Consider the following 17,676-nt stretch of genomic DNA (forward strand, 5'->3'; position numbering starts at 1 on the left):
ACACACACACACACACACACACACACACACACACACACACACACACACACACACACACACACACACACACATATAGCTCAGAGAAATAATCAAAGAACCTCCAAACTCATAAATATGCAAGAAGCTGCTTTTTTAGGCGGAGGACTGGATGATGGTGATCACACCACAGACTCTGTGACTGGAGATGAGCACACCAGGGCCACAGTCTGCTAACACTCACTATTCATTCCAGATCTTAGTTGAAGTACATCTGCTGCTCGTTCGCAGCTCCTTGTTTTCATTCTTTGGCTGCACTCGGGTCACATTTCAAAATGATCCTTCTTTGTCTGATTCTGGGCCTCTCACTTCACCCACTGCCTGAAACAAGCCGGTTTAGTCCCCCTGGCCCTTTAACCAACTCACTTCTGATCGGCTGCCGAGAAAGGAAAGTGGGTGGGGCTTCTGTGCCTGAGACAACCATATTAGGGATATTGACTCTATGACATCATACACATCAAAGATAGAAAAACCTGCGTGAAACTGAGTGTTCAGAGCTGTTTGCAGAGATTATACTCTGACCTCATTGTTAAAAACTTTGTCCATGTTTAATATGAACATCCAGCTTCACTGGAGCAGATATTGGGCCAGCAGTGCGTCGGACATGCAGCACGTTTTATTTGGGACTTCTGAGCTGGATTCATAATATTTTATTCAGCAGCAGTGATAAAGATAAATGGTTAGTTTAGCTAGAGTGCTGTGATGTTGTGCAGTATTTGTTGGGGTTGGCATGATTGCTTGTTTTTTGATCAGTAGCTGTGATTTTTGTTAAGCATACATTAAGACACTGAATGATTGTAGCCTTTAAGGAGAGGACTTGATGCTTCTGTTTGTCGGCAGCTGTGACCTTGAGCTGTGAAAAAGCTTTTTTCCTGCCACAGAGACAAAAACGCTACTGACGGCTGAAAGTAATCAGCAGACCTGCTGCTTTATTACCACAGAGCCTGATGTCACCTCTGCGTCGGCAAACGGGACAGCGTGCAAAGAAAACGTGGCATGGTCCTTTAAGAGTATCGCCATGGAGACGGTGTGAAGGGGCGAGAGACGGCATGTGTCATAGAGAGAGAGGAGCGAGCGAGCTTAACCTAAAAGTGTATCGTCATGTAGACAGAGAGAGAGAGAGTCAGCAGACCTTTCAATTATTTATGAGGCTCCTCTGGAAATGGTGTCTGCAACACACACACACACACACACACACACACACACAGGGTTGATGAACAGTCTAATGTAATGCGGTGGTATGGCTGCAGCAGCCGAGCAGGATGGATGTCTCTGCTGCATTAACGCTCCCATCAAACTCTCTGCAGCTCCAACAGCTTCCTGCATCCACGACGCTTACCCCGTCAAAATAAGAGTCCCCACCTGTTTGTAAAGGACCAGTCCGTCCCTGCTTCGCCTGTGCAGGTGTGTTGATAAAGTATGGTCTTGTGATGGTTTCAGTCGAGAAAGTAAATCCAGAGCTGACTTTAATAAATCACAACTTTGTAAAGAGTCTGTGACCTACGAGGGAGTCACAGCCACACAGAAACGACCTCTGAGTATGAGGATAGTGAGTTAGACCGGCTTTGCATAAAATGTAACTAATCTGTATAAGTAGCACACACATAGTTTCTTTGTTCAGCAGTAGTGTGAGACCGGGCGTTTCTAATTTTAGCGATATTGATCACATGAAAAAAGAAGCAGACCTACATATTTGTTTAATGTACACGCTGAAGGAGAGATGACTGCAGGAGATATTTAGTAAGATGAAAAAGGCCCGAGCACAGAACCCTGTGGAGCTCCTTTATTCATTCTGACAGATTCATAGTTTATTTTCTGCCTTTCGCTCAGAGGCAGACGGAGACAGTTTGCAGGTTTGATGCTGTTTTCTGTCTCAGTTTATCCTCTGTCATCATGAACTTGGGAAGAGAAGAGCATCAGCACATAAAAGTGAACTTAAAAAGCTTTTAATACCTCATTAATTTAAGGTGCTGGGACACGAAGCGGTGACCAGGTCTGGACGTGAGCTGAGCGCGCTCTGTAACAGAGAACCGTACAGAGGAGCCAATCACAGCATCTGATAAATGAACGTCTGATGACTTTATTGTTATGATTGTTCAGCACCTGACGCTGTCATTGGCTGGCTTTGCATGATTCACAGTTCAGAATAAACCCAGAGTTTGATCCTCTGTCTGAAACCCGCTCCCCGCCCACTGAGCCAGCTGTTCTCTGATTGGCTGCTCCTCGCATATGGCCATGTTAAAGATGCCCTCTCTTTGTGACATCATAGAGATCCAAGGATAGAAAAAAACTGTGAAACTGAGCATACATACACTGAGCTGATTATAAGATGCTTTACATGGACGTACATTGATGATAAGGAGATAAGTGATCAGCAGACTGCAGGCACAGATTCAGCCTCAGCTTCTTCTCCTCTGGGTTCAGCTGCAGCTCTGAGCTCTGTTTTCCTTCCACCATCTTTCTTGCTGTGTTGTGCTGTGTTTCATTCTTCTTCTTCTCTGCCGTGCACCTAAAGGTTCTTATCTTTAATATAAACACAAAAAGAAGATCTCCAGAGAGAGCCGAGCCTGCTGACAGCTGATTGGTTCATTGATCACACAGGGAAACGTGGATGCAGTGGGATGGACCATCTGTCCTTCAGTGCAGCACCCCCCCATCGTCACGCCCTGACGCCTGCTCTGCGCCCCCTGCTGGTCGCACGGGGAACAGACTGCAGCAGCTCGAGGCTGCAGCTGAAAAACAAACACGCATCCTCAGCATCGGAGACAAAAGGAGGCTCGACGGGGCGAGCCCAGCTGCTGGTCAGCTGTTTGCTCTCAGCCAACGCTCTCCAATAATCAGAGGATATGAAGCTTCAAACATGACGATGTACGTGTAAACAGACTGAGCTCACAGAGGCTCTCAGCTCCAGTGGAGATTATTTTTATAGGAACCTTCATCATCAGAAGCAAATGTAGAGATGTGGAAGGTCACTGAGTGTTTATTTACTGCTGTTCATTCAGATGAAGAGAACAACCTCGTCTTCGCACTTTAAACACAGTTTAAAACTGTAATCAGTAATAAGAAGTGATGTCACAGAGATGGGATATCCTTACATGGTCATCATCTTCAGGCGTGCTCCACGCAGAAGCCCCTCCCACCTTCTGTTTAGTCTTTGAGTTTGTGAAGGGACGTGACTAAAACAGCTTGTTTCAGACCGAGGCTCGGTGTGAGATAAATAAGGATTATTTTGAACTTTAAGTCATGCAGAGCTGCTGTGGTGGAGGCCAGAACGGAAAGACGGAGCTGGAAATGATCAAAATGAGGGAAAGATGGGAAATAAGCAGCTGCTGTTGTTGTAACGGTGCAGAGCTGGAACATCTGCCGGCACCTTAATATTATTTATTTACATACATAAAGTATACATGAAGATTTTATGTAAAGTACTTTCAGGAAAATCTTGGTATTGATTTGGATGTTTAAAATATTTACCATCACTTTGCTGTCATTAGAGCTGCATCCTCGCCCTCCCTCATCACTAACACGCAGCCGGTCTCCTCCGTCAGAGCTGCTCCGGAAACCCCGCTGGGATCTGCATCCAATCATCTCTGCTTTCCTAAATCAATACTGTGACATCACGGAGGACTTAGATTTAGAAACAGGACTGAGAGGAGTTACAGGTTCCAGCAGATGTCTGGTAGTCTTTGTTTTTGGCACAGCAGGGGGCCAAAGGGCGTACTGGGAGCCAGATGACCTCAAACACAGACTGGATACCAGAGGATTTCCAGTGTCTCTCTGAAGTTCATGTTTGAGTTCTCTTGAAAAATCACAGGTGATCACGCAGGTAGATAAGAGGGCGTAGCCTTCCTGATTACAGGCCAGCTTAGATATCAAAGAACCAGTTAATAGGATAGTATCCTGGGAGAATGACAAAGATTATCAAATATAGCAAATAATGTAGATTTCAAAATAAATAGTAAATAAACCCGGTCCTAGTTGGTGTTTGGAGACAGCCCACACGAGCCTTTGACTGGAGCCGTGACAGATCCACACACAAACGTACTGAGAGGAGAGGCTCCTGGCACTTCAAATACACCTGTGATTTCTTTGAGCCAGAAATGATTAAGTCTGCCTCCACAGACTGTACAGGTGCTTCACACGGACACAGGTACCTGCTAATCTGTTACATCCAATTAAAATCCTGGAATTTTACTCAAAAAAACTGGAGCTCAGACTTCATAGGTGGTCTGTTACCACAGTGACCTCACAGCAGCCACATTATTGGTTGGATGATGTCATTAAAAAGGCTCCAACAGCACAAAACCAGTCCAGAGGTCCAGTTCAGGTGAAGCCTGACACCCACCTGTGTCACCATCCACCTGTCAGTCAAAGAGGCCACGCCCCTATAATGCAAACTGTGTTACTGCTGTAGTTGGTTCACCTGAGATCTTTCTCTCACTCCTCGTTATCTGGGGACTCGTACCTATTTTTAAAAGTTGGATTTAGAAGCTAAAATAAGTAACAGACCTGACAAACGAGCCTTTCGTGCTTCATAAACTTGCTGAGGTCTGGTTTACGCTGCTTTGCATAACCAGGAGCTGCTGCAGAAACCAGCTGTGTAACCTGACCCCCCCTCTGTGATTTATCAGGCCTGCAGCAAACAGTGACACAACTCGTGCTCAGGACAGGAAATCATACTTGAAACTCACTCACGGACCGAGTGAGTCAAATGCGCAGCTGGGCGGGAACACGAACCTCCTGACGTCTGAAAACCTTTGAGGAGGCGACACACGAGCGCTCGGTGTTTACTACGACTGTTGGCTGTTGTCAGCGTTTCTCTCGGTATTAATGTACCAGCAGCTGCGCGTGGTCACGTGGAGGCGTGTGCAGCACTCTGAGCCTGTGTTTAACAGTGACTGGCTCTCGGCGACAGATCCAGTGGCTGCCTCATCGATTAGCGCACTGATTGACTGACTAAGTGACTGGAGCTTCAGTCTCAGTCAGCTTTCTGCCTGCCATGACCCGTTATTACAGCCTGTTTCGGCGTCTGCTGTCCAGAGAGAGTAAAGGAGAGGAGGCCGATGAAGAGGAGGGCAGCATTCACAAAGACAGCAGCCAGCAGGGTGAGTCCTCAGGAGACACGGCGCCCACCTGAGTCCTCTCTCATTCTTTAATGCTCACTTTGTTTTGTAGTGATCAGAGCTGGTGAAAGCAGAGGAAGACTCACAACTCAGAATCATGATGTGATTTAACCTCACAGTTACCATGTCCGCCTCTATAATCTCATCATTTACTTTAAATAACAGAAATATGCACAAACATCTGTCCCCGAGTCCGGTCGCGCTGACTTCTTTTATGTTGCTTCTGTCTTTTGTTGCATGAAGCTGCAGAAACGTCTTTTTTGGGGGGAGGTTATGTGAGAAGGTGTTTCTGATTCAGAATAGACTGAAGAGTTTTAGAGGCCACATTAGCTTTGGGAAGTTTGGGACCCTTGTTTGTCTCCTTTCTGAAGCTGAACCCTGAAACTTTCCAGAAGAGTTTGAGATCGTCTTTCACAAACTGGAAATGTGTTCTGGAAAGTTCCTGGTGTGTTTGCAGCAGCAGGGTGGAGCAGCTGAGGGAAGTGCTTGATGGAGGTTTGCTAACAGGACGGGCATACAGCAGAGTGTCATCTGCAGATAAACTGACGTTTAGTTCATGGAGCATGTTGTTAGCATAAATATCACGAATACATGAGATAAGCAGAGGTCCAGAGCTTTATGGTACACCATCACTTAAGTGTAAAATATGCCCAAAACCAGAGACGTCACAATAATCATGAACCTACATTCTGACTGTGACCATCGTAAAGCATGCAGCGAACCAGAGAAGAGAGATGATGTTTCTCTATAACTTCTTTTACACAGAAACTGATATCCTGTTCAAGTTAATCAATCAAGAGTCTACCTAACATGGTTTTTGTGTTGTTATTGAGTTTATGCCATTTTTATTTGTTTGTCTGCCCAGTGTTTCCATGTCTGTTCTTCCCAAACACAGTAGTAAAGCTGGATGTAAATGTGAAGTTTTACTGTCGACATTCATTCAAATGGCCACCAGGGCGGCGATATTTGTGGTTGCAGAAAGACTTCTGGTACTGTATATGTGTGAAGAAGGGGAAACGGCTCTCTGCCCTAAACTAGTTAGCCAATGAGCATGCAGTTTCACAGTCACCATCATGGGGAAAATGCTGTGCTTGAGGTGTCATAGCACAACTTTGCTAACCATGTAGCGTCGCAGTGGGCGTGTCCATTTGTTATATTGCACTTGGCTCCTCCCTCTGTGCGCGTCTTCCTGTTAAGTGTTTGTCTTTTGGTAATTTTCTGTTGGTTTTCTCGTCATATTTCAGTTTTTACTTCCTGTCTGTCACTTAGGCTGTGTCCCAATTCAGGGTCTGCAGCCTTAAAGGCCGCATTTTAAGGCCGATTACGTCACAGCGACGCGACGAAGGCTGTCCCAATTCAAAGGCTGCTCGAAATGCGGCCCTCAAATGCGTCCTTCATTTCCCTGAATTTTAAGGATGTGGCGGTGTAGACTTCGTGGCCCAACATATCCCAGAATGCATAGCGTGGCGGTGGGTTCTGATAATTTTGCCGAAAAAAAACGGCGGATGAGTTGCGCCCGAAGAGTAAACTTTAAGTGCTGAATATTATGCCACTCATTTATGTGCAAATGTTTAATAACGAAGAACATTAAAACATTCCTGTTGGCCACATGTCGGCAAAGTCATGTGACATTAGTGACGTTTGTACTAACTTGGTTTTAAAGCCTTTACTTTAAAATATACGCCGTCCAATAGCTGAGCTTAATCTCACAGAGAATGATCAAAGCTCATGTAGAAACAAACACATGAACAAAAGATTGTCTCCTTCATTTCTGTCAAACACAGCTGTATGACACGTTTCCAGCTGTTAGTATCATGGTTGCTAGGCAACCTGGGCCCCATTTCACAAGCCTCGCACTTCCGGCCTCAGCGGTCTTTAAGTACACGGCCCTTGAGGATCGTTGAGGCTGCAGACCCTGAATTGGGATACAGCCATTATCTTCACCTGTGTCTCACTTCCTGCCTGCTTCTTGTCCTGCATCATTGTTGTTTCTAAAACCTTCTGCAATATTCTGTTTCATCTCACTTTTTGTATTTTGCATTTATGTAAATACTTCAAGATTCAAGAAGGTTTGTTGTCATTTTGCAACGTATTTATCAAAATGCACAGGCTGAAACAAAATCGGTGAAAAATAAGAATACAGTAATAAAAAACCAAAGGAAGGATAAATAACAATCAAACAGCAGCTTCTGTAAAAAACCACACTCGCTCAGCTGGCAGCGATCCTCTCACAGAGAGGGATCACTTCTCGGAGCTTGTGAGTTTTGGACGTTGTTGCCTCGTTGGAGGACTGCGCTGACGTGCATCTCTGTAGTCATCGCTTTGGTTGAATTCCCACGGTCCCTGTCTGCAGAGCCAAAGAGCCACCAGCACACAGCACCAATCCCACATGTATCACGACAGGTCAGCAAAGACTGCAACGTGGTAACAGCCTGCAGTCTGACTGTAAACCGTAGAAAAGAGGACAGCGAAGCAGAGACGGCTGATTTGTTGCAAACCAAGAAGACGATAAGTCAGGATAAGAGTGTGTGACGGGGGGGTTAATGTGAAAGTGTGAGGCTCTAAATATTTAATCTTAAGTTTGGTCAAAGTGAAACAAAAGCTGTGAAAACAGAAAATCGATACATGTCGAATACGTCGACACGTCATCAGCTGATCTTTAGGTGAAGACTACACGTGACTAACACGGCACACCTGCTGCATGGATTTATTGTGTGTCTGATTGGTGTGTTGTTGTGTTTTTGCGCTTGCTTGGATCCCATGTTGTGCTGGAGTTGTTGCAGGTCGAGGTCTCTGTGCTGCAAAAGAAAGGCAAATGACATGCAAACACCTGAGTGTGTGACTGCAGGGACACAACCTGTGCACACACACACACTTCAGTAAAACACCTGCTGCAGTGAAACCTGCGACTCGTATAAATGACAGAAAGCTCACAGAAAACAATTTTTCTCATGACGCGCTTCGTGAGCAGGTGTGTTTTTATAATGGCGTTTAGCGTGTAGAGGAGTGCCTGTGAAGTATCAAAAACCAGCTTCTGCAAATGTTACTGTGCGTCCTCGCCGCGTCCTCGCCGCGTCCTCACATGTCCCGTGTTCGTAGACGATTATAAATATCAGCGTCAAGGTCTCGGTGTCTCACACCTTCATCAGCTGATGACTGACAGATTCTCACATCACCAAAATATCTGCTTAAATATAAACACACAAACCCATCAGCTGCTCGGCAGCAGGACAGAAACCTGTCGTCCTTCGTTTAGAGACAGCAGGAAGTCTCAGTTAAACCTCACATCTGGACTCCAGGTGTCCCCCCCCCCCCTCCAATAACCAGTCCTGATGTTTTTGGAATAAGCTGCAGTTCCTCTAACGTCCACTGGGGGTGTCAGTCCCCCCAGAACTAAACATGTTTACAACCTGATAAAACAAACTGGTTTCGTCTCTAGAGATCATTGCCTGTTTATAATTACCATTTTTAGGGGCGTGGCCTGTGTGACTCGAGGTTTCCAGCAGTTTGCAGAAGCTTCTGTGACTTTATTTGAAAGTTTTCCAAGATCATCCTCTGACAGCTGGGAGTCGAGCTGAAGCGACAGGCTGATAAAACACAGAGTTTATTCCAACAGCGCAGAGCTGAAGGCATGATGATTGACGGAGCATCCACAGTGACGATAAGGCTCATCTCTAAACTGAAAAACTACTTTGGATAAGTGTGCCTAATAAACTGGCAGTGCGGGGGGAGATTCTGGGTCAGTTTTCTTGGAGTTTCTCGTTTTAGTTTTGAGTTTCTGTGTCAAACAAAAAGCAGCGAGAGCAACATTTAAAGGCCTGTGACAGAAACAGAACATGCTAACTAAAATTAGCCCACACACTGTGTGCGTGTGTGTTGTCTCCGTTATATTTACAGCTTCGTGTATTTCTGTCTGAGCAGCTGTTAGTCTGCTCGGCTCAGTCAGCACTTTGCATTTCTGCTGCTCCGACCCGGAGACCCGTCCATATCAAGTGACTCCGGACGGACTCAAGTAGAAATAGCGCACACACACACTTCTTAGGAAAATGTCAGTTATTAAAATAAATGCAGACGCACAATATTCAGTGTGAGCACCTTTATTCTTCAGCTCTCTGTTGTCCCGTTAAGCCGTCTCAGGAACAGTTCTCCAGGCTTCTTGGATGTTTCTGCCCTTTGCGCTGTTCTCTGTCAGGATGATCTCACACTGCTTCAGTGATGTGAGGTCCGGGCTCTGGGAGGCCGACCCATGACCGACGTGTGCGTTTCTATCCAAGTGTGCTTTCACTGCATTAACAGTGTGATTGGGGTCATTGTGATGCTGAAAAATGAAGCTGCTGCCACTCAGATGTTTCCAGATGTTACTGCATGATGGCTCAAACTCTGACCTCATAATTCATCAGTTTGTCCAACACCGCTGACTGACACGCAGCAGAACCGTGACAGAGTCTCCACCGTGTTTCTCTGATGTCTGTAACCTCTTTGATGGACCTCCTCCTGACCTCCTCTTGACCTTGATGTGCGTCCATCTCTCCATCAGACCTGTTCCTCTGCTCAGTGAAGCGACTTCCTGACAGCCGTCCTTCCGCTGAGAGCATCTCTGATGAAGCTTCAGTGAAACAGTCGATCACCGTCTCTCAGCTCCTGTGTCAGGTCCACCAGGTCTGCTGTAGATCTTTAGTTTTTCAGACTGGACCACGTGGGTCAAACTGAAGAAGCAGAAAGGCTCCTTCATCACAAATCTAAGCACCTTCAGCATCATGTGGAGGGAACACGTCACTGCTTGGTCGGCAGCTCGTCACAGATTTATCTTTCATGTTGACTTCCTGTTTCTAATTCAGTTTGGTTTCTGATAGTTTCCAGAGTTGGTTTCTTTTTTTCAGCTCCGTTTTTATTGTTTTACAGTTTTTACAGTTTTAGTTTAATCTCATAAACCCACATTTTACTCACAGTAGAGGAAACACTGTGAGCTCATTTTAAATTTGATGGCAGGAACGTGTCGTAGGACTTTGGATATCTGATCATCTGCAGTGAATAATAACGTTTCAGGACAAAGCAGAGCCAGGACTGCTGAGCAGCTAGAATCCTCCATCAGTGCCATAAACCTGCATTCTATCGTGAGGCCACCAGGTGGTGATAGCTGTGGCTGCGGTCGGCGGGAAAGCAGCTTTTCTGAGTTGAACACTTTTTGTGGACTCATCCACTTTCAGTCACGCTGAAAAAAAGTTGAATCTGTTTCGTAAATCTGTCACGCCATTGTTTGAGTCGTCCTCTGCATGCTGATTGGCTTAAGGCTCGTCAATCACAAGTCCAAGATTCACAGTTATAGAAACCATCAGTGTGACAGTCACAGAACGCCTGCAGGTTAAACTTCAGCAGGTGTCCTGCATCATCAACTCTAACATCTGAAACCAAATAAAAACAGGTTAGAAATTCAGTTCAGATGATTTTTAATTGTGCAGACTCTCAGTGCTGATACCAAACAAACGTGTGTGTGTTTGTGTAGTGCTGACATCTCTATAACTAAATTACTCGACTGACGTTGGACGTGTTACTGAAAATGACTTTTTAGCTGATGGAGGAAGAGAAAGCTGACCTCGAGCTGCTGCTGTGCCTGAAAGTGTGGTTTAAAACGAGAACATGGAGTGTTCTCAGCTTCTCTTTTTAATCCTTCAAAGTGGCTGACAGGATGACATGAATGATTCACAACGACCGAAACATCGTCTGAAAACAGACAGAACAGGAGCTGTAGAAGGGTCTCTGTCTCCCTCTGCTGGGCACAGTGGGCATCTCCTCCTCCTCCAAGAGACTGAGAGGAAACGCACAGTAACAAATACAGAGGACAGCCGCAAACTACATTTGTCACTATGAAAATAACTGTGGATATGAACCACAGAAATGAGGTGAGATGTGACCAGCAGAGATCTGAGAAAGGAGCTCAGGTGGAGGTGGGCGTCTGCAGAGACTCGTGAACTGAACCGTCCGGATGATTCAGCAGACGTGGTGGTAAAAGTTTATGTTCCAGGTCAGAAAAAAGGTTTAATCCTGATTTCAGTTAAACTTTTGGTGATTTTTGTAGGTGTAGTGTTTATTGTGACGAATGCTTCAGATTTATGTGACTCTGAATCTTTTTGGTTTCTTTGTCTTTTTGGTTGTGTTTGATCTGTTGAGTGTTTTGTCTTTTTAACTGTGAGGTCTGCACCTGACCCTTGGAGAGGGGGAACATGTGTAACATCCACCAGTTGACCTGTTTAGGGTTAGGAGTTGTTTCTAGTAGACAGTGAACGCCACACCCACTTCAGGGCTCAGTATGCGGAGAAACAGGAAACAGGAAAACTTCAAGACGAACTGAAACGCTCCAGGCTCTGAGAGTTAGGGTTCGGCTTTAAGACTGAGTGACTGAGGGTGGAGTTAGGTCTGCATCACCCCCTTTCTACTGAATTTTCACCCACTTGGAATAATTTGGAACCGCAAAATGAATTTAAGAAATGTCACCTGAAAAGCAACATCTTGTTTGTGAAGATTTGTTTTTTTGCTCTCTAACGTTAGCAGACCCGTCTGATGCTAAATCCACAGCATGCAGGTAAAAGTGAATGTGGTGTAAAGCACTTTAATTGGCTGAAAAAAACTAGAAACGGGTTTTATATTCCAATCGTCTCAAAGCTGAGGCGAGGTTAACCCTTCCTGCTTCACTGCGTTCACGTTAGCTTAAACGCTGCTGCTAGCCACATGCTAAATACACAGTCTCATCTAGAAATTACCTTTAAAGTTTCAGGCAGGAAGGATCACTGGAGCTTGATAGCGGGCGCTCCTTTTAGGTGGGTATCTATCTATATATTACAAGTATGGTTGTCATAGCAACAATTAGATGAGTAGTCAGCTAGATGAGTCAGCAGTTAGCATCAGACAAGCTAGCTGGAACTACAGCCTTCAAAAGTTAAATCTCAACGTTGGCTGCAAGCAACACGTCCAGAATTCAGTTTGTGACGACACCTCGCTGACAGCGAATAAGAAGCAGCCGTGTCAGCTTGAGCTTTGGCTGTTCAGTTCTTCTTCTGTGGTGTTTATTCAGGAGGAAAGTCACGGGTAGATGTGAACCTTTTCAGATCCACCAGGCCGCGGGATGTTATTTGTCTCTCAGCAACAGTTCATAACTTCACTTCAACTCATCCATGTCACCTAAAAGGTAAACCTGTTTCTCCATCACAGCTCTGATGGTTCAGTAAGGACATCTCCTGGTTTCATCTTCATGTTTCCCTCTCACCACATATCCAAACCATCCTGACCAGCAGCTTTACAGCTGTGGCTCCAGCAAACATCAGCTGATACTAGAAATTAATATTAAATCAATTCTAACAACAGCTGATCAAGCTTAAACGTGCTGCTGTTGTTTAGCGCGACATCCGCTGGTTTCCTCTTTCTGGCGCAAAGTGAGCGATAAATAAACAAGAGAGCCGATCAGCTGATCACTGATCAGTTTCATGACTGAAGTAGAAACGGGAGAGAGAGGGGGAGAGTATGAGAGGAGAAGAGGCAGCTGCAGCGTAAACACAGAATAACTCCAGCTCTGTCTTTGTTCCATTGTAGCTGAAGTTCAGGACAAACTGTTCCTTCTCAGCTCAACACAAAACACGTAATATTTTCTCTGAATACCAGACGATTCCGTCTTTTTACGGGACGATTGGCAACTCTACTAACTGACCTTATGAATTAAATAAAGTTCACTATCAGTAACATCATAGCACCACCCAGCTGTATAGAAACTCCGTCATGCTAGCTAGCACGCAGTACGAGTTATTGTAACTGATGGTAACGAAAATAAACTCCAGCTAAACTTGGTTCATATCTGACCCAGAGAGACTGCAGGTCATAACTTCTTACCTGAAGTTCAGTTCACCTGACACTCGGACCGGCGGCCGCCTCGGGTCTCTCCTCCTCCTGCCTCCCCTTCCCTCATCCACCTGCTGGCCTCAGTGGAAGCTCCGCCACAGCCACCACCAAACAACTGAGTTATTGTTACACATCGACCTGCATCTGACCAATATGTATCATCGGCCCATAAAAACGAAAAATCACCATCGGCCCACCGGGCATTTAGCCATGCATGTGATCATTCAAGCCTCGATACGGCGTCACACTAACTCCACCTCATTAAAATATTTTATATTTATATATGTATATGTAAAAAGCATAATCGCTTTTCAGATCAGGAAAAAGTTACTTTAATGTTTCTTTGCAGGTTTAAGGTAAAAGTGGAAAAATACAAACATCAACTTTATATCCAAACATTAAAATCCAAAACAAGAAGAAAACAGATTCAAAAAACTTTATGAAACTGATTCCTCCCCACAGACTCAAACCTGCAGTTGACCTGACCTCCAGCAGATGGCAGCATCTGTCCAGTGAACAGAGCCCGTTTACTGAGACAGAAATATTCAAACGTTATCAAATTTATATTACATAACACTTAAAACGAATCAGAGTGTCCATATAAAAAAAACAACCCTTTTCCTGCTTTTCACAGAGGGAAAAATTCCTTTCTTTCTGCGTTCCCGTGGAATGACCAAGTAAAGACTTTTACGGTTCTTCACACATCATTTCTATTATCCATTAAATCAAGTCAAAATCAATAAATTACACGTGTTACATAAAAGCGCTCCACCTGATGCCCTCACTGTTATGTAAAGCACATCACATATGAAGTGCTGCTGTTTTTAATCAATCAGATTCATGTTGTTGTAGATGCAGAGTCCAGTCTGACTGCACCACCGTTCTGCACGTGTCGTTCACGCCATCCTATAAAGTCGTCTGAATCCCGCTTCTCGGATCATCTCTGTGATGGCGGGCCGGCTTTCTGAGCTTGTGTTTGTTATGAGCGGTGAGTCATCGGCAGGAGAAACGGCAGATTTTTAAAAATATATCGCTGTGTGCACGCTCGGCGTGAAACAATAGACGGAGGAACAATACGTGCTGCTGTTAACATTTTGAACATCCAGCGGCCGTCCTCTGTGCCGCCCACGCCGCTGTTTGTTGGAGTCTTTCCTCAGTTTTGGGCTGAATGTGTCTCTGATGGACCTGGAATAGATTTTTTTCCAGGTTATTTTTGAAAACACCTCCCGTCTCATACTTACTGTCTTCCTGCAAGTAAATCCCAGAGCTGTCCTGGTTCATCGTCGCGGTCTTTTGATCTCGCTTTGCACATCTTCCTTGTTCCTGGTTTCTCGTGTTTCCTGTGTTTGCTCTCTGATTTTTTCCTGCTTTCCCTCCTTTTCTCACAGTGCTTATTGTTTTGATTAAGTTCACCTGTGCCTTACTCTCCCTCATCTTTTGTTTCTTTTAGAGCCTAATAATTTATCTCATGTCTTACTTCCTCAGTTTACAGGGTCGATCCTTGATTAAGTTCACCTGTGCCTCACACTATCTCTCTCCTCCTTCTTTTCCTGCTGTGTCCTTATCGAGTTTACCTGTTCCACATTCTCACCTTTCTGTTTAGAACAACACATTCATACCACAGTGTTTAATCATTATTGGTCCCTATTTCAGTTATTTATGTTCGGTCAGTCTAACCTCTTTATTACAGGATAACAGTGAGAGCAGAGCTTTGCAGCTCAGTGGGTTTAAACCACCTTGTGCTGTGAGTCACCGCTCAGCCAGACTCTGTGGTTAACACACTGTGTTGGGCAGAAGACAAATGCAGTATTAAATACATATATTCAGTCTGAGAGGTTCTTTCATATCATGAGCAACCTGTGTACTGTGTTTGTACTGTGTGTACTGTGTGTGTACTGTGTGTGACTGTGTGTACTGTGTGTTACTGTGTGTACTGTGTGTGTACTGTGTGTACTGTAGTACTGATGTGTCTGTAGTACTGTGTGTACGTGTAACTGTGTGTACTGTGTGATGTACTGTGTGTGACTGTGTGAAATGGTATAAAACTTTTCGTCTGATTCTCTCAGGACTTGACTGTGTTGTGTACTGTGTGTACTGTGTACTGTGTGTACGTGTACTGTGTGTACTGCAAGTACTGTGTGTGTACTGTGTGTACTGTACGTGTGTGTACTGTGTGTCTGTGTGACTGCGTACGTGTGTTACTGTGTGTACTGTTGTGTGTACTGTGTGTACTGTGACGGATTTACGTGGAAGACTGTGTGTATGTGACTGTGCTGTGTATCTGTGTGTGTACTGTGTGTCGTGTGTTACTGTGTGTTACTGTGTGTTGTGTACTGTGTGTACTGGTACTGTGTGTGTACTGTGTGTACTGTGTGTGTACTGTGTGTATGAGTACTGTGTGTGTACTGTGTGTGTACTGGTACTGTGTGTGTACTGTGTGTAATGTGTGTACTTATACTGTGTGTTACTGTGTGTGTACTGTGTGTACTGTGTGTACTGTGGTACTGTTAGTACTGTGTGTACGAAGTACTGTGTGTACTGTGTGTGACTGTGTGTGACTGTGTGTACTGTGTGTACTGATCTGTGTGTGTACTGTGTGTGACTGTGTGTGTACTGTGTGTGTACTGTGTGTACTGTGTGTACTGTGTTCTCTGGCAGTTTAATGGTGTTGCTGTTGTTGCCCTGCTGACATTCTCCTGCCCTCTGATGAGGCAGTCTGTCTATTGATCAGGAAACATACCTGACACACACACACACACACACACACACACACACACACACACACACACAACTGCTGGGTGTCAATGAGCCGTGGGATCGATTGTGGTGCTGCCACAGTGGCTTTCCTGTCCTTCGGTCCTGGACTCTCCCAGGTATGAACTTACATTATTCAGCAGATATCGAACCTGCGACCATCAGGACAGGTCAGTGATGTCGTACAGGTGTTTGTCTACAGTGAACAGTTGGAGGTGGAGGATAAATATCAACATTAGCAAGCTAATAGTTTGACAGTCGTCTTGTTAAGTCCCTGATGCAGGCTGCAGAGTCGATGTAGACCAAACAAAACCCGAATTAAACTCATCTCTCCTGACATCAATTATAGAAATGACACAAAGTACTAAAAGTGTATAAAAAGAAGAAGAAAAGGGTTCGGTTAAGCTTAAAGCTGCAGTTCCTCCAATGGCCACATACATAGAAATCGGTAACTTCCTCCTGTGACCACCTTCTTATCCCAGCTGGGTGTCTGGGGGACGTACATATTGATGGCTTGGATCTTATTCCTGCCGTTCAGCTTCTCAGCACGTGTCGCTCTTACAGTCCGAATGACATCCTGATGTCCTCACAGCAGATCCTGATTATGTGGATCGCTGAGTCGATGCCTCGCTCTATCGTGGCGTACAGAAGTCGTCCACGTACAGGATGTGACTGACGGTCACTCCACTCCTGAATCTATGTGCGTCTCTGCTTTTGACGACGAGCTGCAGGTCTATGGAGAACACTGGCGGGGACGGTGCTTCGTATCTTTATCTTCCACGCTTGCGTGGTTGCCTTGGAGTTGGCCTCCAGCGTTTTCTTTACTATGATTTTTCCGTACTCTTGGCAGGCTTCCACGTGTTCACCAATCAATAGAAAGTGGGCTTTTAAGGAATGGAGGAGCTACAAGGAGATGTGCGATGTGCTAGACTAAAACTTGTGAAGAGCTGGATTTAGCCCACAGACCTCAAGCTTCAGTGTCAGAGAACTGGGTTAAGAGATTTAGAGGTAGACATGAGTCTTGCACATCTCCTCTCAAATAAGCATTTTCATTTGTTTCTACAGATATCGGAAAGCAGTAAGTTAATAATTACACGATCCTTTTAACGTCGAGTGAGTCAGACATTGTTGACCTGATAACTGGCAGCGTCAGGATCTGATAATCAGAGTGAGCGACGGAGACGTTTCTCCTCCCTCAGTCCCACTGAGCAGGTACGAGGACGCAAATACACGACAGTAATTAAAGACGCTGACCTGTTTTTTTTTTCTGCGAGAGTGTAGGCCTACATTCAGCATGATGGTGCGTTCACTGACACGTGCGCACCCGGTTAGTGACGAAGTTAATCCCATTCAGTTTCACTTCGGTGCGTGAGCCATGGATCCTGCTGGACGCCTCAGCCTCAGGTCCAGAGACAAACCAAAGAGAGGTGGAGCCTTCGTCTTTAACGGCGCTGAAATGACCTGTTTGCTGAAAGTGTTTCACACTTCTCTGCAGGATTTCACTCTTCAGAAAGAAAAATGAGATGATCTGGATCAGAACCAGATCCTAAACCCCCCAAAATTTGCTTTAATCAGCAGATTTAACAGGAGAATAGCTGCAGCAGCTCAGTACGCCGTAATATTAGGTCAGTCACAAAGGAAGCAAAGGTTACCAGTGTTTTAGCATAAGTGCCCACCCCCATAATAATAAGATCTTGTGGTCACCACAGATGCTCTGAGTTCTCGGTTTGGACTGATTACTGGTAACACTGGGCCTATACATGCCCCTCGGTAGGCTTACAGAGCTGGTCAATCAGATGAAAGCTCACTTATCGGGAGGGCTTAAAGAAACTGTAATGTAATGTAAAGCTATGCCTTGGAGTACCAGAATAAAAATATG

General features: G+C 45.0%; 1 protein-coding gene across 2 annotated transcripts in view; it reads left to right on the top strand.

The window, feature by feature from the left end:
* LOC102310655 (fibroblast growth factor 12) overlaps positions 1 to 17,676 on the top strand; it is a 47,634-nt gene that overhangs the window by 11,050 nt on the left and 18,908 nt on the right. The window contains exon 1 of one of the 2 annotated variants that reach the window (XM_005929364.3): positions 45 to 5,138. The exons of the other annotated variant lie outside the window; for it this stretch is intronic. Coding sequence (XP_005929426.1) covers positions 5,033 to 5,138 — 106 coding nt within the window. The 5' untranslated portion in view covers positions 45 to 5,032. Of the gene's footprint in view, positions 1 to 44; positions 5,139 to 17,676 lie in introns of those variants that run through there. 2 annotated transcript variants of the gene reach the window in all.

The sequence above is a fragment of the Haplochromis burtoni genome, unplaced genomic scaffold (genome assembly GCF_018398535.1).
Source record: "Haplochromis burtoni strain Fernald_Lab_line unplaced genomic scaffold, NCSU_Asbu1 Contig_123, whole genome shotgun sequence".
Lineage (NCBI taxonomy): Eukaryota > Metazoa > Chordata > Actinopteri > Cichliformes > Cichlidae > Haplochromis > Haplochromis burtoni.